The sequence below is a fragment of the Heteronotia binoei genome, chromosome 14 (assembly GCF_032191835.1).
Source record: "Heteronotia binoei isolate CCM8104 ecotype False Entrance Well chromosome 14, APGP_CSIRO_Hbin_v1, whole genome shotgun sequence".
NCBI classification, from domain to species: domain Eukaryota; kingdom Metazoa; phylum Chordata; class Lepidosauria; order Squamata; family Gekkonidae; genus Heteronotia; species Heteronotia binoei.
In genome coordinates, this window is record NC_083236.1 from 56,131,744 (window position 1) to 56,159,430 (window position 27,687).

The window sequence follows — 27,687 nt, forward strand, 5'->3', positions numbered from 1 at the left end:
CCTCTACCAGCCTTCATCCCCCCATCACCTTTTTAAAAACAGAAGCAGAATTTGAAAACTTAAAGAAAATAATAAATGTTAAGCTTCAGGGCTGTTGAAATTAACCTGAAGCAGCGGTTCTTCCCTGTGTAGACAGCCTGGAGACCAGCTTTTGAGTCGAGACGGCAACTCTCCAACCTGTTATGTCCTACTTCAGGAATACTAGTTAAAAATGTTAGTATTAAGGCTAAATCAGAGCCAGAAATGCAATGAATCCTGTCACCTATGAGAAAGAAAGTCATGCAACCTTGAACTGAGAGAGAGACGGCAAGTTAGCGTATATATTCCACATATATATTAAAAATGGAATGAGGCGTCTTCAGATATTGAGAAATTGGGGGGAGGGGGTGTTGCTTTGATAGAACTTTTATCGGGCAAGGCAGAAACGGCAGAACTTTCTTCTTCATGTTCAGTTCTACACGTTGTACTTTAAAGTTACTCCAGAAATGAATTAGTGTAGCCCACTAATATGTGTGCATGTGTGTGTGTGGGGGGGGAGCACGAAGAGGGAAATAACAGAGGCCGTTGACAGAAGTTTTAAAAACTCTGGTGGAAAATGTTGGGGAAGATCTTTCTCTGCCTTAGCTCCTAAAGACCATCTACTGATCAAAGTAGACAGCTCCGAGCTAAATGGTCCAGTTTTAGTGTTGCCATCTTCCAGGTAGGTAACCAGTACAAAGCACACAGCTTACCGTGACACCAGCTTCCGTTTCAAAATAAACCAATTCAACAACCTTGAAAAACAATAACATGTATTAACTTCATAAACAACCATCCAATTAGTCCTTGATACAAAAAGGAAACGTATACACCAAGAATTCACTCTTTTTCTGTGACAAATTGCTCAGTTCATTCCTTGCAATCCCGGTGCAATAATGAAAATGATCAATGTCTATTGATGGATGCAGCCAATAATCCAAATTTGAGCAGACAAGGTCATACTGGAACCCTTGTTTCGCCTGAGCTTCTTCAAGCTGCAAACAATCCTTTTAGCAATTTCTTCATACCCTGGGCCAAAAAACGCCAATTCATTTTTGTCAAAAGGCACTCCAAAGGTAGGGCCTGGAGATCTCCCAGAATTCCAGTTGATCTGCAGACAACAGAGATCACTTCTCCTGGAGAAAATGGCTGCTTTGGAGAGTGGACTCTATGGCATTGTACCTCCCACTTTAGGCTTGCCAGCCTCCGGTTGGCACCTGGAAATCTCTCACTATTACAATTGATCTCCAGACTATCCAGATTCATTCTCCTGGAAAAAATGGCTGCTTTGGAGGTTGGGCTGTATGACATTATACCCTGCTGAGGTCTCTCCCCTCCCCAAACCCTGTCCTCCCCAGGCTCCACCCCCAAAATCTCCAGGTATTTTTCAGCCTGGAGCTGGCAACCCTGAGGTCCCTGACTGCGCCAAATCTCCAGGTATATCTCTACCCAGAACTGGCAAACAGTTTAGTTATTACTAATCTGTATTACTTATGGATTTATATAAGGTGCTTATATGCCCCATGTCTACCTGTATGGGACCTCCAAGCACCAACAAAGGATCTGATTTAGTAAAAGGCAGCTTTGGTGTAGTGGTTAAGTGTGCGGACTCTTATCTGGGAGAACTGGGTTTGATTCCCCACTCCTCCACTTGCAGCTGCTGGAATGGCCTTGGGTCAGCCATAGCTCTTGTAGGAGTTGTTGTTATAAGGGCAGCTGCTGTAAGAACTGTCTCAGCCCCAACCACCTCAAAGGGTGTCTGTTTTGTGTGTGTGGGGGGGGGAGTAAAGGAGATTGTGACTTCTCTGAGACTTGAGATTCAGAGTATAGGGCGGGATATAAATCCAATATCATCATCATCATCTTCATCTTCCAGAACTCACTTTGGATTTCAATTATGCTTGTCACAACCTTGCTCCTGGCTCCACCCCAAAGTCTGCTGGCTCCATCCCCAAAGCCCCAAGATATTTTTTGGCTCCTCTCAGCCCTACCTACCTCACAGAGTGTCTGTTGTGCGGGGGAGAAGATATAGGAGATTGTAAGCCGCTCTGAATCTCTGATTCAAAGAGAAGGGCGGGGTATAAATCTGCAGTCTTCTTCTTCTGTATATGTTGTGTATTGCTTGTTTTGCCTGCTGGTTTGCTGTGTCTGTTAGTTGACCTCGAAGCATACTTCATTGCCTTCCAGGACCCTGCTGCCTGCATTCTGATTGACTGCTCTTTTAGAACCAGCCAGTCAGGACAGGAGGCTTTTCTCTCAGGAAATGCAAATGAAGGATCCTGGAGAGACCAATAGGGTGGATTGCTGCCCACATAAGGAGTGTGTCTACCTCAGGCCAAATGGATATAAGGAGTGGTGCGGCCTGTTTGTGTTCAGTTCTGCTCTTGTTCAATAAACGTTCTTGCTTACCTCAAGCTGGATGAACTGCCTGTATAATAGTATATATTTATTGAAGGGGCTGTGTCTCAGTGTTAAAGCCCATGCTGTGAACACACATGAAGTTGCCTTATACTGACTCAGACCACTGGTCCACCAAGGTCAGCCTTGCCTACTCAGACGGGGAGCAGCTCTGCGGGGACTCAGGCAGAGATCTTTTGCGTTACTTACTGCCTGATCCTTTTAACTGGACTGAACCTGGAACCTTCTCCGTGCAAAGTAGAGGCTCTAGCTCTGAGCTGCATCCCCTCTCTGCATGTAGAAGATCCCAGCTGTTCAGTCCTTTGCATCTCCAGTTGGAGAAGACAGTTCCCAGGCTAAATGGACCAGTGGTTCCACTTAGATCTCAGGTCAAACATGGTTAGTGATGGGTACAACCAGGCCTCAGATTCAGTGGGAGCTCACAGGAGCACAGCTCCTGAACCTTTCTGAGAGTTCCACCTCCTTGTCCATTGAATAGTATGTGCAGCTGCCTAACAATCCCTGGATGAGCTCCACCACCTATTTTTCTACAAAACGACCCCTAGGTACAACCCTAACAAAGCAGTCCAGCTGAATTCATTAAGAAATTAAGTCTTCAATGAAATTGCTGAACAGTCGAGTTAGAACTGATAAAAGGAAGTACTTCTTCACCCAAAGGGGTGATTACCACATGGAATTCACTTTATCTATCTTCATTACTTGGTGGCAAAACTAAGGAAGAAGCAAGAAAACACTGGGAGCCATTATATGTTTGGTTGGACACATCAGGCTGATTTTCTGAATAAGACTAGTTGATGTGAATTCTTACTGCTTACATATACACATTACATGTATGCATATTGAGAACACGATCCAATCTAGATAAGCATAAGTGTGAACTTCCAATATTCATATAATATTGATTATTTTGATTTTATTTTGAATTTACTGAAATACTTTATGGCTTTTCTGTTTTTAATGATATATCCACATGCAGAATGTACTTCTTTTCTATTTATCTATGTATTGTTTTTCTATTCCCACTTTCCCCTTTCCCCTTCTTCTTATGGAAACTTAATAAAAACTTTAAACCAGGAGGTGGTGGTGGCTACAAGCATAGACAGCTTCAAGAGGGGATTGGATAAGCATATGGAGCAGAGGTCCATCAGTGGCTGTTAGCCACAGTGTATTGTTGGAACTCTCTGTCTGGGGCAGTGATGCTCTGTATTCTTGGTGCTTGTGGGGGTGCAAAGTGGGAGGGCTTCTAGTGTCCTGGCCCCACTGGTGGACCTCTTGATGACACTTTTTTTGGGGGGGGGGGGGTGGCCACTGTGTGACACAGTGTGTGTGGATGGGCCATTGACCTGATCCAACATGGCTTCTCTTATGTTCCCCACTGAGTCTTAAATATGCTTAATGTTGCTAGGCTTAGCTGGCAGTTTTGATTTTCATAACGTCTGTGCCGAGACACTTTTTCTTGCCCAGAAACAAGTAATGGACATACTGAATTTGACTTTTTTTTTAAACACCAAGCATTATTGATTCTTCCTATCCAAACCAATATGGGATTCTTTAGCTTTAAACAATGAGCACCGTATAAGAAAAAAAAATCCTTTTAATTTGGCTACTGGCAATAGCGATGAATCAGTGCGTTCTTCCATATTTGTCACAAAAATCACGTTGCTTCCTCCAACCTCTCCAAGATGAGTTACCAAACCTGCTGATGCAACTCTTAGAAAAGGGCTCCCTACTGCTAGAAAACTTTGATGGCAGGAAGAAGTTCTCCAGTTTTCTAGCCTGTTTGTTTTTAAATGAAGAGGTATGCAATCCGGTTTTCTGTGCTGTTGGATATTAAAGACTCTAAACTTGTCTACGACGCAGGAAGCTCATCAGTTGGATGTTTGGTTCACAGCCACCAGAAGAACGTTCAAGATTCATTCCTGTAGCATTGTTTCTTTAGCTCGGTGAGGGTCATTGTGACAGCTGCCCCCTTGGGAAGTAATTTTGATGAAAAGGTTGACATTAATATTCCCTCTCCTTGGTTCTCTTCAGAGCTCCTCTTATCATTGCCAGTGTGGCAGAAGCCCAGATTTCTCCTTGAACATCTAAGTTAGACGAGGCTGGTTAGAAATCAAAGTCTGCATTATTAATGGCATTACCTATGCCGCCTTCATTTAAATAGTGTCGTGTAGGCTTTTCCTTAGGACTTTAAAATAAAATAAAATCCTAAAGGGACCAGCCCCCCAATAAAAAAAAGAAGTTAAAATGGGGGAAAAAGGCAAAAATTACTCTGGAAACAAACAGGTAAAAAAAAATTGGGTTGTGCAAGAAAGAATGAGCAGTAGTTTTGGTTGCTAAACAAAATAAGCACAGGTCAACCTTGGGAGGGGATGTAAATTGGGATCATTGTGGCTTTAAAAAAAAATAGCTTTTTCCCCTTTGCTCCTTCCCATTCCTTCAAGGAAAGGCCAGGGCTTTTTTGAGGTGGGGTGGGGGTGGAACAGAGTTCCAGATCTTCTTTGTGGAAACAAAAGTCTTAAAAAAAAAGTTTAGACGTTCATGAGGGGCATTCACGTATTTCTTCATTCCCCTCTTGAGAGTTCCAGAATCTCAGGGGGAAAAAGCCCTAGGTAAGTCTTATCAGCCAGTTAAGCATCATTTACAGCAGGGGTCTCCAACCTCTGAGCTGCGGACCAGTAGCGGGCCGTGGCCTGTTAGCAACTGGGCCATGGAGTGAGGCAAAGACCTGTGCCTACTACTCATTTAAAGACCCCTGGGGGGTGCAGGGACAAGGGGGGGCAGCAAAAACCCCAGCACCCCTGCCGGTCCATGGAAATTGTCTTCCACAAAACCGGTCCCTGGTGCCAAAAAGGTTGGGGCCCACTGATTTGCAGAATGTGTGACACACCAAGTGGAACATAGCCTTGCCAGGGCTTTTTTTGTAGCGGGAACTCCTTTGCTTATTAGGCTCCACCCCCCTGAAGTAGCCAATCCTCCAAGAGTTTACAGGGCTCTTACTACAGGGCCTACTGTAAGCTCTTGGAGGACTGGCTGCATCAGGGGCGTGTGGCCTAATATGCAAAGGAGTTCCTGTCACAAAAACAGCCCTGTAGCCCTCTAATAATGCATCCACGTGCTTCAACTGTCTCTGTTTGTGAGGGACAGTCCCAACTACCTATCCCTCATAAGTTTTAATTGCCCTCGTTTTTGGCTTTTGTGGTGCGTGTGAATATCTTGAATTACTAGAGTTGTCATTTATAGGGTCCTTCTCCCTTCCCAGAGTCTCCAGATATTAAATCTCATAATAGCATCAATCCTGTCTCAAGGTACCTAAATGAACACTGAAGGCCTCCGTGTGATGAACAGATTTCTAGTCCACACATTACAGCTGTTGATACACACACAACCCCCCCCCCCCCCACCCACACACACACGGATTGCTAGGCCCAACTGGCACCCTGTTGGGAGATTTTTGGGTTTTTTTAAGGTGGTGACTAGATTTTCTGTTTTGCGCTAATGTACAACATCATTTCTAGTACAAAAACAGAAGCAACGTCATTGCGTTGAGGTGCCACTCTAGCATAGCCCCAATGCAAGGATACCACTTCTAGTATTGTGCTGGAAGTGATGAGCAATGCCAAATTCCAACCCCCCCCCCTCCAGTTTCCCTTCTCCTGACGGTGGCTCAGGAGGGACGGTGGCTCAGTGGTAGAGCATCTGTTTGGTAAGCAGAAGGTCCCAGGTTCAATCCCCGGCATCTCCAACTAAAAAGGGTCCAGGCAAATAGGTGTGAAAAACCTCATCTTGAGACACTGGAGAGCCGCTGCCAGTCTGAGTAGACAATATTGACTTTGATGGACCGAGGGTCTGATTCAGTAGAAGGCAGCTTCATATGTCCATAAGACACTTTGTTAGCCAGCAGGAGGGAGCAGGGGGCCATGCACCTTGACAGTGGAGATAATGCCACAGTCACAGCCGGCACGTCCATTAGGTAACCTTAGGTGGCTGCATGGAGCACGGCCCGGGGGGCGGGGTGTGCTGGTTTCGGCCCGCCCTCCCACCCTCGCCAGGGGCAAGGTGGTGGCGGCTCAGTTTGCACAGCATGCTCCACTTGAAGCTTGATGCACAGATGCAGCGCAGGAGGCAGGGCCACAGCAGTTGGCAGCGGGGGACGCTATGCGAACCACGCTGGTGGCAGCTGAGCTCACCCTCACTGGAGGCCGAGAATGGGGGAGGGAGGAGTGTGCCAGGCAGGGGTGGGGAGGGGCACTATGCCTGGGGCGCTGGCCTTTTGCCAACACCCCACCACCGGTGCTGTCCACAGTCCTTTGAGAACTTTTGTGGAGGTGGCAGAATTCTTAAGAATGACCGCTCTGATAACTCGTGCTAAGAATGGTACCAAAGCACCTCCTAAAGGTGGACATTGGAACAATTGTTTGTAGGGTTGCCCCATTTTATGGCATGTTTTCCTGCCGCCAGCCAGCTAGCCAGCAGGGGGAAATCCTGCCTCAAATGTCCAGAAGGGCAGTGAGATGACATCACCTGGAAATGACATTGCCGACATTGGGGTTTGATGCTGTAGTTTTTGGGCAAAACTCTATGGTAAAATAGGCTACAAACCATGACATTTTGCTCCAAAACTAGAGTGTCACCCCGAACATTGTTAACATGATGATGTCACTTCTGGGTGCCCATCCTTTGCAAGTGCAAAGGAAGACTCCCAGAAAGGACCTTGGAGCTCCCCATCGGCTGCAAGGTAGAACCTGGAAACTCTAGTGATTGTCAGGGGTGGGTGCCAAAAGTTTGGGATTGTCTTTGGCAAATAGGGATGACAAAGCATTTGTAATTACCGCATGGAAACTTGCTTTATCACTTAAATCCAGAAGGTTATCAGGTTTTCATGCTAGCTTAAATCTTTGTCCTGATGGAACATCCCAAGTTCATGAACTAGCAATGGTTCTGTTTGTCAGGGCCATAGTAGCATCTATAACCAGATCTGGACGTTCCGGCTCAGAGACCTCAAGATGAGTGGCTAGAGTCCATGGAAGGAGTGGCTGGGTTTAGAACCAGGAACGTTCAGACCTGGTTCTTGCTGCTATTTATGTCTGGGTATTTTTCCCAGCTTGCTGGGGGGGGAAGTGTAGAGGACTGGGGAAGGCAACGGCAAACCACCCTGTAAAAACTCTGCCGTGAAAACGTTGTGAAAGCAACGTCACCCCAGAATTAAAAACGACTGGTGCTTGCACAGGGAGACTACCTTTACCTTTAAAAAAAAAAAAAAATTCCTGAACAGCATTCAGCTTGGCTTTGTCTCCCCAGCTGCCACCCTTGGTTCTATTTCCTTGCTCGCTGGATTCCCTTCAGGCCCCAGTCCTGCTTTCTTGTCTCCATCACTGTTGACTCTCTAGGCTGCCTGCAGCCCACCGTTGACAACACTGGAATTCTAAGCTGAAGGGACCATTCTGCTGACCCAGCAAGCAAAGCAGGGCCGGCTCTGCCCTTAGACAAACTAGGCAATTGCCTAGAGTGCGGGTCTTCTGGGGGCGCCAAATTGGGTGCCCCTCGTGTGACTCCGTGACATTATCAGTGCGGTGGGGAGGGCGCAGCACCAGAAATTAGCCTTGCATATGGTGCCAGACAGTCTAGGGCCAGCCCAGAAGAAAGCCAGGCTTCCAGCACCTATATCAAACCTAATTTCAGAACTCAAGGTTACCTTTTGTATATTCCGGGCTTGACAAATCCTGATGCTGCCTGCTGTTTAACAGTCACATATCTCAGGCAGCTGTTTCTTCCCACACCTGAGCATGCTCGAACCCCAGTGAAGTGTAAGGTGAACCCCAAAAGAGTCCTAATATTTGTCCCAATTCTTCAGTTCTGTCCTTCATTTCTTTCTATTCTTTTGTCCTAATACTTGCTGAACGAGTTACCGTGAGATCAACAACCAACTTTCTTAGTTGCATCAATCTGGAATGTTGCAATTAAACAAAAAGGAAAAGGAAAAAATACCCTGGCGGTATATATAACTCTGCCATTTCATCTTCAGCTCATTTTAGCTTGGACTTGCTAATTTTGGAGAGATGGGGGTGGGGAGGGGGTAGGGGAAGGGAAAACGATCTTCTTTGATCTCTGCAGAGATGGAGAAGGGCTGTTCTGTTGAGGCTTTTGGCTAACACAACAAACAGTGCTTAAAATTTAACTTTGCTTAATTAATTAGTAATTCTGTTTAATGCCGTCTGATCTTCATCCAAAAGGTATTCCGAAGCTTGAAAAAGTGAACATCAAAGTAGGGCGGGGTGAAAATGGTCAAGTAAGGCATTTAATCTGGCAGTTGCTATTGATGAAACATAACCACAGTCAGGGAACTAATTGGGAAGAGGAGAGATTGTCTGGTATAAATGCATCAAACAATTTGATGCGAGGTGCTGAAGTCTGCCGTCTGAGCCTTGCGCGGACGTTATATAATTGCTAGCTAATGGCAATTTAGAGCTGCCATATGTTTGGCAACTTTTGTAGGGAAGGCTTTTCCTTTTTAAAAAAAAAATAGGGGGGAAATTAGAACATATATGCATTAAAAAGGATTCTAAATAAAAACAAATAGGGTCCGGTGATTCATTATCGGCTGGTGAAACGAGCAGCCAACACAAGCGAGAGAATCAAGGTAATGGACTCCTTCCAAATTGGCAGAAGGGCATAAAAAGGTATGTTTTGTGTGATTTCTCTCAATGGCGCTCGTTTTTGATTCTTCGCAATCTGGTAAACTTGGACATTCCAGGTTAATGGAAATTGTTCCTTTTGATTGGCTTGAGTTTTAAACTCCCATGTTTTCCATTAGATTATGTTGTTGTTATCAAAGAATTCAGGTTTTCACGGCAAAAGAGGAGATGGTTGGACAGCGTTACTGATGTAACTAACATGAATTTGAGCAGACTTTGGAGGATGGTGAAAGACTGTGTGACTGAACAACAACAACTTCATTAGGGGTTGTAGAATCTTTCGGGATCAAATGCCGTGTTCTACTGGAGAAAGTTTTCCTTTCTTTCTCCAGTAGAACACGGCACTTGATCCCGAAAGATTCTACAAACCCTAATATGTTGTTGTTGTTCAGTCACACAGTCGAGTCTGACTCTTTGCGACCCCATGGACAAAGTCACGCCAGGCCCTCCTGTCTTTCACCAGACTCCGAAGTCTGCTCAAATTCATGTTAGTTACATCAGTAACGCTGTCCAGCCATCTCATCTTTTGCCCTCCCCTTCTTCTTTTGCCTTCTGTCTTTCCCAGCATCAGGGTCTACTCCAGTGAGTGCTCCCTTCTCATTTGGGGGCCAAAGTATTTGAGCTTCAGCTTCAGCATCTGACCTTCCAGGGAACAGTCAGGGTTGATTTCCCTTAGGACTGACTGATTGGATCTTCCTGCAGTCCAAGGGACTCTCAAGAGTCTTCTCCAGCACCACGGCTCAAAAGCATCTATTCTTCGGTGCTCAGCCTTCCTTATGGTCCAGCTCTCACAGCCATACATTACTACATCCATTAGATGTGCAGATTGTCAAAGAGACCCTGCTAAACCTGCGGCTTAAGTATTATTGCTTTCCTCGGCCATTAGAAGGGCAATTATATTCACCCTATTTCATATTTAGGGTTACCAAGTTCAATTCAAGAAATATCTGGGGACTTTGGGGGTGGAGCCAGGAGCAAGGTTGTGACAAGCATAATTAAACTCCAAAGGGAGTTCTGGCCATCACATTTAAAGGGACTGCATATCTTCTCAATGCCTTCCCTCCATTAGAAATAATGAAGAATAGGGGCACCTTCTTTTGAGGCTCATAGAATTGGGCCCCTTGGTTCAAACTGTTTGAAACTTGGAGGGTGTTTTGAGTAGAGGCAGTGGATGCTATGCTGCAAATTTGGTACCTCTACCTCAAAAAACAGCCCCCTTAAGTGCCCCAGATACCCGCAGATCAATTCTCAATTTATACCCTATGGGAATTGGTCTCTGCAGGGAATAATTGTGTGACTAGCAGACATTTCCCTCTCCCTCCCCCACTTTCTGATGACCCTTAAGTGGGGGGAGGGCCTCTAAACCAGGGGATCCCCTGCCCCCAACTGGGGATCGGCAAAATGGAACCTCTGTGTTCAAAGGCACTCTACCTTTGACTGTCAGAAAATGTTACAATATAAACCTCAGAAATCCTTCACAGTATTAAGTACATGCTAAACAGCCCCACAGACAGTCCTCTGCTGTACAGAAATACATCAGTGCAGTGTCACAATACTTGCAAAAGTTGCTCTGTCAAAGAATGGTTCACATTAGTCCAAATATGGCTATGTTCCAGGAGATTCCTCCTGTCACTCCAGACTTCACAAGTGCAACAACAGCTGAGCCAGTTTGGTGTAGTGCTTAAGTGCGTGGACTCTTATCTGGGAGAACCGGGTTTGATTCCCCACTCCTCCACTTGCACCTGCTGGAATGGCCTTGGGTCAGCCATAGCTCTCTTATCTGGGAGAACCGGGTTTGATTCCCCACTCCTCCACTTGCACCTGCTGGAATGGCCTTGGGTCAGCCATAGCTATCTCAGGAGTTATCCTTGAAAGGGCAAATGCTGTGAGAGCCCTCTCAGCCCCATCCACCTCTTAGGGTGTTTGTTGTGGAGGGAGAAGATATAAGAGATTGTAAGCCGCTCTGAGTCTCTCAGTGAGAAGGGTGGGGTATAAATATGCAGTCTTCTTCTTCTTGAGTTGAACTGGTGACTGGTTACATCTGGTTTAGAATATTTTAAGTCTTCAATCCCAGAGCAATATTCCCTTACCTGGAAACCTCCTCAAAAGGGAGTGACATTTAAAGAATGGGACACCTCCAGCCTTCCAATAATAACTTCAGTTCCTTCTTCTTCTTTGTCGTCTTGAGGCTTTTCATTCTGTTTTTGTGATGTAATGACATCATGTGGAAGTAACATCATCACATGGTGATGCTCTGATATTTTGGGCAAGCCTCTAAGGTTACCATAGAGTTTTGCCCCAAATACTAGAGTGTCGCTGACCTGATGACATCACTTCCATGTGACATCATTGGATTGAGTTTTGGGATGGGATTTCCCCCCACTATCCAGCTAGCCAGCGGAAGCTAAGAGGGCCAAAAGTTGGGGGATCCCTCACCCCCAACTGGGGAATGGCATTCCTGGGCCATCACTAGATCCACCAGCAGTGAACTCCACAATTTAATTTACACTCAGAGCTATGCACATCAGTACTCATCTGGCCATGTGTTCCTTCACCTAAGCCAGAAGCCTCCAGTATAGTGGCCACTGGTGCTACTCCTTTTCTGGCACTCGCCAAGTGTTTTAAGAAAGGGCGGCTGGGTGGGGCTTTTGTCTAGCAAGGCTTCTGATGGGCCACTGAAGATTTCATCGGTTGCCCAAATTTTAAAAAAGCTTTGCTTTGGCAGCAGCTGGCACCACAGCACAAGGATCTTCTCGATGACCGAAGGTAAGCTGGGGCAACCATTTTGTAGCTGGATTCACCTCCATAGGCAGCCATTTTATGGCAGCCATTTTGTGGCTGTGCAGTAGGAAGGGACACCAAAAATAAATGCTCGAGCCTCCTTTTCCACTTTCCACCTGTGTGCCTCTCACCTGCCTGTGCATCCTTCTTCCCTTGGCAAGCCCTCCATCACCTGGTGCATGGGTGGAGGCCAGAAGCAGTGTCCCATCTCAGGATGTGCTAATGATGGCCTTGCTGCACAGAGGCAGCAAGCTGCTGAATACTAGGAGGACATGTTGGGAAGAGGGTATGGCTTCTGTGACCTGTTTGATCAGTCTCCAGAGCTGGCTGGAAAAGGATGCTGGACTAGAGAGAGCAATGGTCTGATCCAGCAGTGCACGTTGTGTGTTCTTATTAGGGATGCCCAGGGCTTTTTTTTGTAGCAGGAACTCCTTTCATGTTAGGCTACACACCCCTGATGTAGCCAGTCTTCCAAGAGCTTACAGTATGCCCTGAAGAAGAGCCCTGTAAACTCTTGGAGGATTGGCTACATCAGGGGTGTGTGGCCTAATATGCAAAGGAGTTCCTGCTACAACCCCCCCCCCCCAACTCTGGTGATGCCAGACCCCTACCCCCAGTGGGGTCCCCTGCTTTCGGGCATCACCTCTCCACCACCGAGGAAATTATTCCGCAAAGATGGAGGAATGCAGAAATTAAATGTGATATGCCTCCTTGGCCCAGAAGTGACAATGGGACATCTGGGAAATGTAGGCACATAGCATTTATTTTTGGTGTCCCTTCCTACTGCACGGCAAAGTAGGGTGGGGAGGATACCCAGGAAGGGAGGTGACACAAAGCTACCGGCTTCTGCAAAACCAGGGCATTTACCTAGGGCACTGAGAGGGGAGCGCCCCGTTTGGCACCCCCCCCTGGCCCGGCACCCTAGGCAAATGCCTAATTTGCCTAGTGGCAGGGCCAGCCCTGTCTAAAGGACCCAACAGCCCTAATCCTTATATGGGTTTTTTTTTGCATGTGGCATTTTCGAAGGAGCATCAATGAATACGGGAAGTGTTACGGACCCTGTCCTCCCCTCCCATTCAGTAAAATTGTGCATGCCAGTTTGGTGTAGTGGTTAAGTGTGCGGACTCTTATCTGGGAGAACCGGGTTTGATTCCCCACTCCTCCACTTGCACCTGCTGACATGACCTTGGGTTAGTCATAGCTGTCGTAGGAGTTGTCCTTGAAAGGGCAGCTGCTGTGAGAGCCCTCTCCAGCCCCACCCACCTCACAGGGTGTCTGTTGTGGGGGAGGAAGGTAAAGGAGGTTGTGAGCCGCTCTGAGACTCTTCGGAGTGGAGGGCGGGATATAAATCCAATATCTTCTTCTTCTTCTTTGAATGCAGAAGATTCCTTTCCAGTTAAACAATGTCAAGTAACAGGGACTGGGAAAGACCTTTTTTATTCCTAGAGACCTCCTGCCAGTCAGAGTAGATTGTAATGGGCTGGCTTGTTCTAAGGCAGCAACTGGTGTTCTCAGCTTCTTTCTGTAACCATCAGCACGCAGACGTCCCTCTGAATTTGTGCAACTCGTTTGATTTTACTGGTAGAGCCTGATTTCCTGTTTCACTCATCTAGTTTCTTTCCCCCAATTGGCCTGGGAAGAAGACTTTGGGCAGCTCAAGCGAAACATCTTTGGGGAATATATTTCAATCAGTGGAGCAGTGTGTGCTTAGCGGGGGGTGATACTTTTCCATTCATGTCTTCGTTGTTAAAAACTTGAAAGTGAAATTTGAATTTGAGGATAATTGCCTGGCTATAGGCCGCGTTAATTTGGACCTTCAAAACCAGTTGTTTCTTGTGATCAGTGCGGGATGAGCCACGGGGGAACGGTTGCCATATTTGTCCAGAGACTGCTGAAGAAAGTTAGACTCTCTGCAGATGCACTACTCAAACCATGATTTCTTTTCCTGAACTGCAGGGAAAGCATTATGTCCAGGTAACTAAACCACAGTTTGGCTGCAACCAAGTATGTGAAAAAATAGTTGAAAGTGGGTTCCTGTGGCTAAATAAGACATCTGCATTGAACAAATCGCTGTAAGACAATTTCCTCATCTGTCTGCCGTCAAGATGAGTAGCAGGGCTTTTTTGTAACAGGAACTCCTTTGCATATTAGGCCACACCTTCCTGATGTAGCCAGTCCTCCGCAAGCTTACAGTAGACCCTGTAAGAAGAGCCCTGTAAGAGGATTGGCTACATCAGGGAGGTGTGACCTAATATTCAAATGAGTTCCTGCTACAAAAAAAGCCCTGATGAGTAGGCCTTGCTAGGCTTCCTCCGGACATGATTTCCAACTGCAAAGATTGTCTCAGCAAACTTGTGGTCACACTGTGGCTGCATCCAGTTGTCAAAATCGCCATTTTGCCATCTCAAGAACGAGGTCTCACGCACTCCTGCTCCCTTTGCAATTCTGCACTGTGTCGAAATCCATTTTTACTGCAGCTTGTTACTAATAAATCAGGGATGGCCAAACTTCTTTAATGTAAGAGCAACATAGAATAAATGTCAGATATTTGAGAACCACAAGACACGAACGTGAGATGTTTGAGAGCTGGAAGGAAGGAAGGAAGGAAGGAAGGAAGGAAGGAAGGAAGGAAGGAAGGAAGGAAGGAAGGAAGGAAGGAAGGAAGGCAGGCAGGCAACTTTAACTTTAAGTTCATTCTCCAAGCCATTGACTGGCTTGGCTTGGAGATGTGATTTAAAGAGAGAAAGGTCTTCTCCAAGCCAGCTGATGGGGCAGTGGGGGCTTCGAGAGCCACACAATAAAGAGCCACATGTGGCTCCTGAGCCGCGGTTTGGCCACCCCTGTGATAAATCATAATTCCAAATCACATGGGTGAGATTCTCCAGTTGTTGTGTTTAATTGGATATCTTTTTATTTAAGGTTGTAAGCTGCCCTAAGCCCACCTTGCAGGATAGGGTGGGGTATAAATTGCAAATTAAATTAAATTAAACTATTCCATAAACCAGGAAGTCTTTAGTCTTGGTGTGGCACAGCATTGTGAAGGAGTCTCTTCAGGGTCTCATTTGCTTTCTGTAGTGTTTGAAAAAGTTCAAAGTAAAATTCTTTTGACTAGTGGCTCTTCAGATCCGGAGGGGGGGGGGCTGTGGCTCAGTGGCAAAGCATCTGCTTGACACAGAAGATCCCAGGTTCAAACCACTAAGGATCATGTTATAGGCGATGTGAAAGACTGCAAGCTGAATCTCTGGAGAGTTGCTGCAAGTTTGCGTAGACAGTATTGACCTTGATGGACCAGTGGTTTGATTTAATATAGGGCAGCATCATGTTTTCATGTGTAATATGTTTATTTGCTGGTCTGTCTAAACTATGACCCAGCTGGGGCTGGATTGGTGTAGGTGGTTAAGAGCAGTGAACTCTAATCTGGAGAACCGGGTTTGATTCCCCACTCCTCTTCCACCTGAAGCCAGCTGGGTGGTCTTGGGTCAGTCACGCAGAGCTGTTCTCTCAAGAGCAGTTCTCTCAGAGCTCTCTCAGCCCCACCTACCTCACAGGGTGTCTGTCATGGGGAGAGGAAGGGAAGGAGCTTCTAAGCCGCTCTGAGACTCTTGAGTGAAGGGCGGGGTATAAATCCAACTCTTCTTCTACTAATAACTCTTAAACCCACAAAACAGGTAAAATGCTTAATGATACAATAGTTGCTTAATTCCTGACTTGAAACATGAAATCTTAAAGGAACTCTGGAAAATATTCGGGTTCAGACTTAGATTATTTCTAGGAGAAGGGACTTCCACAGGTTACTCATCTCGGAGCCCTGCAGCAGATTCGGTTGTGCAATTCATACTCTCTGTTCACATTTCTTCTGTTCAACTTTGGCAACTGGATAGTATGCCCAAAAGTGTGGTCTTAGTTGATACCAAAGATCATGATGGAGCATGAATCAGGTTGTCCTCAAAACATGTCAAGAAAAAGCTTAAAAAAAAAAAAGATTGTCTAGATCCAAACATTATGGCTACTTGTTATAAATACGTTATTGAATAGCTGCTCCAGTCTGGAGCAACTGTTCATGATGGATAGTATGTCCAAGAGTGCAGTCTTAGTTGATACCAAAGATCATGATGGAGCATAAATCAAGTTGTCCTCAAAACATGTCAAGAAAAAGCTTCTTTAAAAAAAAAAAAAAAGATTGTCTAGATCCAAACATTATGGCTACTTGTTATAAATATGTTATTGAATAGCTGCTTCAGTCTGGAGCAACTGTTCATGATGGATACAAGCACGCTCATTTTGGGCAGGAGCTCACAGGAGCGGAGCTCCAGAACATCTAAATTTTATTGTGCTTTCTTTCTTACCCCTCACTTCCAAAAATACTTCTTTCTGGGCTCCATTGTTCAAACCCCCCTGTGGGAATCTGACTGAACTCTAAGATTTGACCGCCTTTCTAATATTTTTCCCCACAAAAAATGGAAAAGTAACCAAACTATATAAAGCAGACAGATGGAAATCTTCATCACGCCACTGTGGCCACATAGGAGAAAGTAATTTTAAAAGTATGATGGGAGTAAGGTTTGATGATGACAATTCTAATTCAAGAAGCTTTTTAAGGTCGATGCTGAGTTGATATAATTGAGTACACCTTCCAGTGATGCCAGGGGTTTGTGGCCTATGCAAATGAGCTATGCAAATGAGTTGTGCTAATGAGCTCCGCCCCCTCTTTTTCCACAAAATGACTCCTGACAAACATGCGTTCCTTTTTAGCTGAAGTGCCGCATGGGTTTTGTAGTCTTTAAGTAAGCATCAGTGATGGTTCTTGTACGTTTTCCTTGTGTGAATGACGATAGCTCGGGGTGAAAAGGTTGAAACTCACCACAGGGAGATGCGATATCTGATGTTTAAGCATGACTCATCACAGAATTTTTTTTTTTTAAGCTTAAGATGTGGGAACACCCTCTATAACGGTGAGATCAGGAGTTAGACGTGTACGAAGTCGCAGCGTTTGGCTGAAGCTCCTTCCCACCCGCCCGCCCCCTGACAATTTTGGCAGCAATTCTATCAACAGTCTCTTTTCCATTGGCTAATCTCGGGCATGGGATTCTTAAAGAACTGATAGCATTCTTGCCTGCCTGCCTTGGCGAAACTCAATAACGGCCTGACTTCAGATTGACAGTAATGGATTCAGCACCCCTACACATATGCTTTTGTTCTCCCCTGTTCCTTCTCACAAATAGATGTTATTAATTAACTGTCCTCAGCAAAAGACATCTGTAAGTGTACTTGTGCCAATTAGCTTTCTTTAATGCAGGACTAGTGTTTCACAATGTTTGAAATGTAATATTTTCCCCTCTTTGTTGTATTTCCAGTTTCAAATAGAAAAGGAACATTGTAGTATGTTGTTCAAGGCACATACTTTCCAATTAATAAAAGAAAGAAAGAAAGAAAGAATCTAGGGAGAAAAGGGACTCTATAAAGAAACGGATGTAATGTTTTTCAAAGATGCAATCACGGGTTGACTGAAAACAAGAAATGAGCAACAGAAAAAAAGATCCTGTAATCAGACGGTGCTTTTTTTCTGGTCAGAAATCTCAAGCCAGTGAAGATGCTAGAACACAAGAAGAGCCCTAGTGAAACAGACCAGTGGTCCATCTAGCCCAGCATCCAGCCTCACATAGTGGCCAGCTGGTTCTTCTGGATGGTCAACAACAGGGCATAGAGGCGGAGGCCTTCATAAGAAGAGCCCTGCTGGATCAGAACAGTGGTCCATCTAATCTAGCATCTTTTCTCACCCAGAGGCCAACCAATTCCTCTGGAGGGCCGTCAACAGGGCAGGGAGGCCTCAGCCTTCATTAGAACATAAGAAGAGCCCTGTGGGATCAGACCAGTGGTCCATCTGGTCTAACATCCTGTCTTACACAGTGGCCAACCAGTTCTTCTGGAGGTTCAGCAACAGGGCATGGAGGCCAAGGTCTTTCCTTCTGGCACTGGAATCCAAAGCTCAGGGTGGCTTCAGTATATTAAAAGTCCTCATACAGGACATCAAGAAGTGGAGAGTGGCCAATATGTATGGAGCAGCCCAGCTGCCTGGGTGACTCACACAAGCAAGTCAAGTTACCTGCCAACTTTTATGGGAAAAGAAAATAACCCATTGACCCTGTCAAAGGTCAATCTTGCCTAAGTGGCAGGGGTTCACCAGGGTCTCAGGTAGATGTCTTTCATATCACCTAGTGCAAGGGTGATGAGGGCTGGATCTGACATAAATGAGACCTGACCGGGCCAGGCCATGTCAGGCCGGGTCATGTGTGTACCTATTTAGACTAGGTAGCAGAGATATAAACTTTTTAAAGGACACAGACAAATAAGACTAAAATATGCTTAAAACTTTAGCACTTGTTGGTCTTAAAGGTGCTTTCTTTGTATTTCTCCCATGGGATCTAGGGAACGGGGGAAAGCAAGCTCTGGCTCTTTCCCTCCCTCCCCAGGGGACCAGGAGGGGGAGGAGCCTCAACTAATGGAGAAAATCAAGGTTTTGCTCTATATCTCCTGTGCAATTGAGCAAGCCTTGCAAAGCTAGTTGAGATAAGAACTGTGAGTTGAGATCTGTGGAAATAAGTGAGAGCCAGTTTGGTGTAGTGGTTAAGTGCGTGGACTCTTATCTGGGAGAACCAGGTTTGATTCCCCACTCCTCCACTTGCACCTGCTGAGATGGTCTTGGGTCAACCATAGCTATCGCAGGAGTTGTCCTTGAAAGGGCGGCTACTGTAAAAGCACTCTCAGCCCCACCTACATCACAGGGTTTGTTGTGGGGGGGGGGGGTAGAGGAGATTGTGACTGCTCTGAGACTCTGAGATTCAGAGTATAGGGCGGGATAGAAATCCCAAAAAAAAAAAAAAAAGATGCAGAAGGAAGCAAGAGAGAGGGAGACGGAAGCAGACAAGAGCCAGTTGCTCGGGGGCCTGATAGGAACCCTCCGGGACCTGATTCAGCCCCTGGGCCACATGCTTGACACCCCTGACCTAGTGCCCTTTTTTTTTAAACTGGAGATGGTGAGGATTGAACCTGGGACCTTCTGCATGCCAAGCAGAAGCTCTATCACATCCACAGCCCATCCTTATGCCACGATTGTCTCTTTGTGCTGCTATGGATGAACATGGCTGCCTCTGTGGAATTTATTAGTTTGGAATTAGAATATCACTCTCAAAGATGGTGTGGAAAAGATAGCAACCTTTATGCCTTTTTACCATTTTGACTGTAAATGAAGGAAATAAATGAACAAGAAAACTAGGCACCAAGGTTGGTTTAAAGGAGGTTAGTGTAGTAACAAATCCACATTGTTAAAAAGAACGTGTTTGACATTCTCTTAAGGCACTTCACAGATGGCAAGAAACATTACGTTAACTGCTGCTGGAGATCAAAGACTCGATTAGGTGGAAAGTTGTTCTGACCCATTGTGCGAGGCAGAATCCAAAGAAGTGGACATCTACTTCCACATCCCCAAGGAGATTTGGGCAAGGGAGATGTTTTGGGCTTGCGCTTCTGGAACAGCTGCCTCTAATGCAAAAAGGCAAACAACTTCTCACACTGAGGAGCGCCTTAAAGGCCATTTGTGACAGGGCATGCTGGTCTGCTGCTGAAATCAGAGAGAACTTACGAGACCGCCCCCCCCCCCCCCCGGGGCAGTGCGCTCAACCCTTTGGGCTTGCTTTTAAGTGGCTCCTTGGATCTAGGCTGCAATGTTTTTTTCTCTGGCGAAGCAAGCTTCGTCTTCCTACAGCTGCAACATTTTAACACAAAAGTGCAGCTCTTTGCGAAGGTTCGACATCCGAAGACGAACCAAAGTGAATATTTTTACAGCGCCAATAGTGTCCGTTGACCTATTTCAAATGGCGAAGATTGCTGGTGGGAACATGAATCTTATTACTGCTTCCCTCTTGTTTAAGATAGCTGTCTGGTCTGGAGAAATTTAATATTGTTGGCAAGGATCCTGGTGGAAGTTCACATTGTGTGTATCTGAACTCTGGCATGCGGCTCAGTGGCGTTCTCAGTTTACAGGGCTGCCAGTTTTAACTCTTCCCGGCGAGCGCTCCCATTTTATTAATAGATGCTTTCGCCACGTTTGGGTCCCGGCTCCCTCGTGAATGATGTGGACAAAGCTCTAAGGTGGCATATTTTCCATACGTGCCGAGGTTGGAAATTTCACCCGAGGACAAGGAGCTTCATCACATGCGCCGAAGCCAAGTTTTAGTTACACATGTGCTAAAACGGAAAGTGGAGGAGTCGGAAATGTGAGCCTTCACCTGCAGATGAAGTGGCACAGGCCACTCTAACACCGTATTTTGTTGCCTGCATTTCCCAGGCCTTCCCTTCCATTCAGCATGCTAGGAACAGGCTGCATCTGCTTTTTTAAAAGACATGTGAAAAGAGCTCTGTTGGGTTTTTCCTTTGTCCAAGTATTGCACAATTTGGAAACCATCTCTGCTGCCTCTTTGACTCAGAATTAATTTGTTATTGCTAAATCGTATAAACAGTGTTGGCCACGTTTTGTCAGAAAAGTAGCCTCAAAATGGTGTGTGTGTGCGTGTGTGAGAGAGATTTATTTATTTAGGTAAATTTATATTCCGCCCTTTCCCAGATGGGCTCGGGGCGGATTACATCCAGATAAAACCAGTCAAATACAGTAAAACCAATAACTTACCATTAAAACAACAACACGACACAGTTCTGTATAACAAAGGCGGGTGGGTTCATAGTGCAGGTTGGAGTATAATCAGTGGCCCGGATAAATAGTTCAGATGACAGACCGCTGTGGGGGAGGATAGCTGATGGTATAGGCAGTAAGGAAAAGGACGCCCGCTTGCTTCAACCAAACACCTGGCGGAACAGCTCCATTTTACAGGCCCTACATAAAGGTAACAAAGCCGGTGAGGCCTGGAGAGAGAGAGAGAGAGAGCGTTCAAGTAATTCCCAACATGTGGCAAAATGTCCTGTCATTAACAGCCTTGCTCCCAGCTCTTGCGAACTGAGGCCTGTGGCCAGGGCCAGCGCTAGGGGTTCTGCTGCTCCAAGCAGCCCCCTGTGCAGCACACCCTCCCCGTTCCCTCAGGAAAATGAAATTTCGTGTGCGTTGCACGATGATGTCAAAAGTGACGTCATCCAGCAAGCCAAAGATGGGGAGAGCCAACGTTTGTGTATCAGGAGTGTGGTACGCAAGCCCCCGCTCAGGCTTCTTGCTTGCCCGGCTCCTCAGGGAAGAGAGGGGGCTCCCAGCGGTGCCTCCAGGCAGGGTGGCGCGCTAAGCAACCGCTTTCCCCACCTACTCCCACACGCCGACTCTGCCTGTGGCTTCCTTTACGTGTGTCAATCCATTTTAGGTCAGGTCTTCCTCTTTTCCTGCTGCCTTCAACTTTTCCTTGCCTTACTGTCTTTCCCAGTGACTCTTGTCTTTTCATAACGTGACCAACAGGGCTTTTTGGTTGGCGGGAACTCCTTTGCATAATAGGCCATGCCCTCCTGATGTAGCCAATCCTCTTGGAGCTTACAGTAGGCCCTGTACTAACAGCCCTGGAAGCTCTTAGAGGATTGGCTACATCAGGGACGTGTGACCTAATATGCGAAGGAGTTCCTGCTGCAAAAAAACCCCCTGGTGATAAAGGTCAATAGCCCCAGTTTAGTCATTTTAGCTTTTAGGGAAAGCTCAGGCTGGATTTGATTTAGAACCCCACTGATTTGTCTTTTTGGTTGTCCAGAGTATCTGTAAAACTCGCTTCCAATACCACATTTCCAATGAATCAACTTTTCTTTCTGTCAGCTTCTTTCATTGTCCAACTTTCATACCCATACATAGTAACTGGGATTACTAAGGTGTGAATTATGTTGATTTTCAGGGGTTTTTTGGTAGAAAAAGCCCACCAGGAACTCATTTGCATATTAAGCCACACTCCCTGATGTCACCATTGTTTCACTCAGGGCTTTTTTGTAGAAAAAGCCCAGCAAGTACTCATTTGCATATTAGGCCACACACCCTGATGCCAGGCCAGCCAAAACTCCATTCCTGTGCATTCTTGCTAAAAAAAAAAGCCCTGTCGATTTTGGTTACTACTGGCACATCTTCAAACTTAGGAACATAAGAGAAGCCATGTTGGATCAGGTCAATGGCCCGTCCAGTACAACACTCTGTGTCACCCAGTGGCTCAAAAAATCAGGTGCCATCAGGAGGTCCAGTGGGGCCAGGACACTAGAAGCCCTCCCAAGCACCAAGATTACAGAGCATCACATGCCCCAGACAAAGAGTTCCAACAGTATGCTGTAGCTAATAGCCACTGATGGACCTCTGCTCCATATGTTGATCCAATCCCTTCTTGAAGCTGGCTTTGCTTGTATGCTTGAGAATCTTTTCTAGCTCCTTCATGGCTCGGTCTCCCAGTCTCGGTCTCCTTCTGATTCATGGTTGCAGTCTCCCTTTTGGTTGATGATGGAGCCAAGGAATAGAAAATAGTTAAACAATTTCAATTTCATCACCATCAGCCTTTGTGTAACTGCCCCGTACATAGTCAGTACTTTTGTAGAAATAATACAAACAGATATTTTAAGCTATAGCCTGTTTAGTGCTATATGCTTAAAAGCTGGCATTAAAAAGGAAGAGAGAAAGAGCGCTGATCCTTATTTTTGAAAGTCCCCCCTCCAATAGAAATAATGTCATTGCTAAAGGACAGGTTATAAAGAGAATATTCTCCTAGCAACTAGATCTCAGGTGAAAGGAACAGAAGATGGTTGCCTATATGAAATATTAAAGTATTTCCCCAGGAATTTATGCAACAGGTTTCCCCCCTGCCATATAGTCTTAACTCTTAACACATGAGGGTTGAGCTTGTCACCGCGCAGCTTATACCTGTTAGAAAACTTTGCTTTAATCTATAATTTATCTCTCTGAATATGTGGAAAGATTAACTTGCAGTGTTTTAAAGCCAAAAGGGTTTGTTCTCCATTTGGTCTTACTTGATAGCCCATTCTTTGTTCAGATATCGAATCCTTCGTTTGAGGTTGGTGGAAGAGCAAAAGATTGACATCGGTCTGTCGTGCACTGGGCAGAGAGAGTGGAGAAACAGAACTTTCCCTCTCCTATAATGTTGGTTGGTTGGTTAGTTTATTCTGCCCTCCCCGCAAGCAGGCTCAGGGTGGAACACAACCAGAACAGGGTCAGTAACCCCCTGCAATATAATTTATAATAAATAAAATCATTAAAACAGTAAATTAAAACAGGTGGCAGCACCTAACATAAAAACCTCTAAGACCAGGGCTTTTTTTGTAGACGGAACTCCTTTGCATATTAGACCACACACCCCTGATCTAGCCAATCCTCCAACAGCTTACAGTAGACCGTGTAAGAAGAGGCATGTAAGCTCTTTGGGGATTGGCTACATAAGAGGGGTGTGGCCTAATATGCAAAGGAGTTCTTGCTACAGAAAAAGCCCTGCCTAAGAGATAGATGGAACCAAGTGGATACTGGGAATCACAGCAGTACAGCAGGGAGTCCACCCAAGGACGCTGCCCACTGTCTCACCTGAATACCTGGCGGAATATTAGAACTTGAACAAAGTTTGAGTCCAGTGGCATCTTTAAGGCCAATTTTAGCATGCGTCATTGGATCATGGAAACGGAAGAAGGAGACTAATTTGAGTACAGAGGGTAGGAGGAATACCCCACAGCGTGCTGCTGATATCCTAAGAATATTTTAAAAATCTGGAATATTAACATCTGCATTGGATATCAGCTGTTTTTCCTTACCTGGAACGCTGCATTTTAAATCACTCACTTAATCCACTTCTTATGGTCCAACACTGACTATAATAGCCCAGGCTAAATAGCTACTTTTCTTAATAAAATTCCCCCTTTGCAGGGCTTTTTTTCTGGAAAAATAGATGCCGGAACTCTCAAGAGGAAATTGATGGAGAAACACCCGGGTGCCCCTCAAGGATTTTTCAATGTTTTTTGAAAGTTTTGTTTCCACAAAGACGTTCCAGAACTCCTTCCACTGCGTTCTCCCAGAAAAAAAAAAGCTCTGCTCATTAATCCATTGTAACTTTTCCCTGTTTTGTTTTTGCTAGTTCTTGAATCACCAGCTAGATGGCATTTTAACTAAATATTGTTATGTTGCCATTTTTTGTGGGGGGGAGGATTCAAATTGACTTTTGGGATATTAAAAAGTGATGGCAAAATCTTCAAGTGGAACAGCATGTGGAGTTATTGTTAATCTGCATATTTGTGTGTGTGTGTGTGTGTGCTCATTAGTTTAAAATTGGAGTTTCAAGTTGAAACAGCTGAAAAATGTGGTTCCTCTAGCTGGGCATCTGATAGGTCTCATGACTGTTGCAAACTGTTCCAGAACTCTTTTCTGAATGTGTTTTTCCCCCTTCCTTTCTCTCCCTTTCTTCTAGTGGCTTTGCCTCCAGAGAAGATGGATGGAGCTTGCAGCGGCGATGAAAAGAAAATGGAAAAGGAAACCGATGCACGTGCAAGTGCCAAAAAGCAACTAAAATTTGAGGTAAGGCCCTGGAAGAAAAAAAACCTTGGGCAGCATATCACAGCAAACTAAAACTTCACTTCCACTTTTGCACATGAGCCGTTTAATGGCTAAGAAGTTGTTTCTCCTGTTCTGACCCTCAAAGTCAAATGTGGGCCTTGTAGGTTCTTGCAGCAGAAAAGCAAGGCAGGCGGTAGGGTTGCCAGGTCTGAACTGGCTGCTGGTGGGGAAAAACATCTTGCACATGCGAAGTGTGCCCAGTATGATGACGTCACCCGGAAGTGGTGTCATTACACAAGGCATGTTGCAGGTGGGATGCTCTAGCAATTGGGGAAAAACTCTATGGTACCATAGTGTTTTCTGCCTGATTGCTAGAGTGTCCTGTGCATGATGTGCCTGGTGCAATGATGTCCCTTCCAGGTGACGTCATTGTGCTGGGTACATTGAGCCCTGACAGAGTTTTTCGGGGGTCCCCCCCCCACCATGGCCAGCTCTGGGCTGGCAGGTTGGAGGCCCTGAAACTGGGGGAAGCCCCACCCCCAGCTGGAGGCTGGGAACCTTAGAAGATGGGCTTTATCAGGCTTTGGAATGTAGCTGGAGGACTGTGATTGGCCTGTTGGATTGTGAAGATTTGCTACATTCCATCACATATAGAAGAAATAAATAAATGGGATCATGGTGTGAATTACATACTAAATACAGAAAACAATCACTTTGATACAGAGGCTGCTGAACTTTACTTTCATAAACTTCACAATAATTTCACAATACAGATTTCCCAATAATCATTCAACATGGCAAAAAAACAACAATAACAACCTTTAAAGTTATCTTATATCACCACTTTCAAAAGGGCTTTTCCTCCATATATAAAAGCTGCATTGTAACAATGGGAAGATAACCACAGAGCAACAAACACAAGGACGATAATCAGTGAAGAATGAAAACTTCTGACAAAGTTGTAACACAAATTGAGTTTACAACTAGTTACGCATCCAGTCACATGACAGTAGTTTTCCCTGTTCTTGGGTGAGTGGCTAAAATGGTAACAAATGCAACCAGATCAACCGAAAGGATGGAACTTTGAATCCAGACAAGAGAGGTGAAACACCTCCAGTGTTATCCTCCAGCTTCCTGCCTAACTTTCAAATTCTGTAGCTTAAAATGATTTTCACATTCAAAGTGAAGCTGGTTACCCTCTGCAAGAATCTATTGCTTTTGAGGGATCGCACAGCGTTCTGCTGCTCTTTGTATGATCTGCGTGCAGAAACAGGGTTTCTGGAATTACTTTTGTCCAGACGTTCTTCCCTTCGGCTTTTGTGTGGCTTCAGAAGAGAAACACATCAGGCTTATATCCTTAATTGTCACCCACAATTATCCGTAAGCTTATGCAGAAGTCATCCTCTGTTTCCCTTGTCTCATGGTGTAGTGCTTAAAAGCAGCAGACTCTAATCCGGAGAACCGGGTTAGATTCCTCAGTCCTCCTCCACATGAAGCCAGCTGGGTGACCTTGGCTCAGTCACAGTTCTCTCAGAGCTCTCTCAGGCCCACCTACCTCATAGGGTGTCTGTTGTGGGGAGAGGAAGGGAAGGTGTTTGTAAGCCAGTTTGGTGTAGTGGTTAAGTGTGCGAACTCTTATCTGGGAGAACCCAGTTTGATTCCCCACTCCTCCACTTGCACCTGCTGGAATGGCCTTGGGTCAGCCATAGCTCTGGCAGAGGTTGTCCTTGAAAGGGCAGCTGCTGTGAGAGCCCTCTCAGCCTCACCCACCTCACAGGGTGTCTGTTGTGGGGGAGGAAGGTAAAGGAGATTGTGAGCCGCTCTGAGACTCTTTGGAGTGGAGGGCGGGATATAAATCCAATATCTTCTTCTTCTTCTAAGCTGTTCTGAGACTCCTTTGGGTAGTGAAGGGTATTACACCAACTCCTCCTTCTGCTGCATCTGTTCCGGTGTCATCTTCTGCTGCTGCTTTTGCTTCCATTGTCTTCCCTTTGCATGTTTATCAAAAGCATGCAATAAGTCAGTCATAAGTACATGGATGACAAATAAGTATCTCTCTACTTGAAGAGAGTAGCACCACACAGAGTGGTAAAGCCGCAGTACTGCAGTCCTAAGCTCTGCTCACAACCTGAGTTCAATCCCGGCGGAAGCTGGGTTCAGGTAGCCGGCTCGAGGTTGACTCAGCCTTCCATCCTTCTGAGGTCGGTAAAATGAGTACCCAGCTTGCTGGGGGGAAAGTGTAGATGACTGGGGAAGGCAATGGCAAACCACCCTGTAAAAAGTCTGCCGTGAAAACGTTGTGAAAGCAACGTCATCCCAGAGTCAGAAATGACTGGTGTTTGCACAGGGGACTACTTTTACCTTTTTACTTGAAGAAAAGCCAGTGGTTTCAGATGGTGTTTGCAGTGGTACAGCTCTTATTTCTGGACTAACATGAAAACCCATAAAATAATCCATGTTTCCCAGGGATTTTATGAGCAGGCACGCACAGGAATGCAGTTCCGGCTGGCTTAGTGTCAGGGAGTGTGGCTTGATATGCAGATGAGCTCCTGCTGGGCTTTTCCTACAAAAAAGCCCTGTGTGGAACAATGGTGATGGCAAGATGTGTGGCCTTATATGCAAATGAGTTCCTGCTGGGCCATTTCTTTGTTTTACTTGATGCTCTTAAGAACATGGTTAAGTCAGAGACTTCCTGTCATTTAATTGAAGCTTGTCTTCATCTCTAAGCATCCAAGATGTTAACCTCCAATCTTAAACAAAAGATATTTATTTCTTAGCCATGTTTGTAACATGCCTCTCTGAAAACCCTTTCGGTCTTCAACAAAAGGTTTTAAAATCGTCATTATTAAAATATTATCTTGTGCTCTTAAGATGTGCAAAAGGCTCGTTTTATTTTGACCATTAAAATATTCAGATCTCAGTTTTTCAGTAAACATTGATATTTTTTTAAATTAAAATTATTGTTTTTTAAAAAAATTGAGACCAATTCAGTACAAATGCACAACATCTACAATCTAGACAACTTAAAATCCAAAGGCTTGCTGGACAAAAAAAGTCTTTAGCTGCTTCCTTAATATTAGTAGTGAAGGAGTCACATGACCTTTCTCCTTCAGAGGGCATTCTGTAGCCTTGGTGCTGGCACTGAAAAGTCCCTGCTATGTGTTACCATACTGGTAGGAGTACATGGACCTCGAAAGATGACATAATTGTAGAGGATGGCTCATCTGGAAGAAGGAATCCTGGTTTCACGCGGTTCTCTTGTTACAGTCC

At 45.4% G+C, this 27,687-nt stretch overlaps 1 protein-coding gene across 1 annotated transcript in view; it reads left to right on the forward strand.

Moving 5' to 3' along the window:
- Window positions 1-27,687, forward strand: part of NKD1 (NKD inhibitor of WNT signaling pathway 1) — a 217,858-nt gene that overhangs the window by 141,743 nt on the left and 48,428 nt on the right. The window contains exon 5 of the mRNA XM_060254353.1: window positions 24,332-24,438. Coding sequence (XP_060110336.1) covers window positions 24,332-24,438 — 107 coding nt within the window. The remainder of the gene's footprint in view (window positions 1-24,331; window positions 24,439-27,687) is intronic.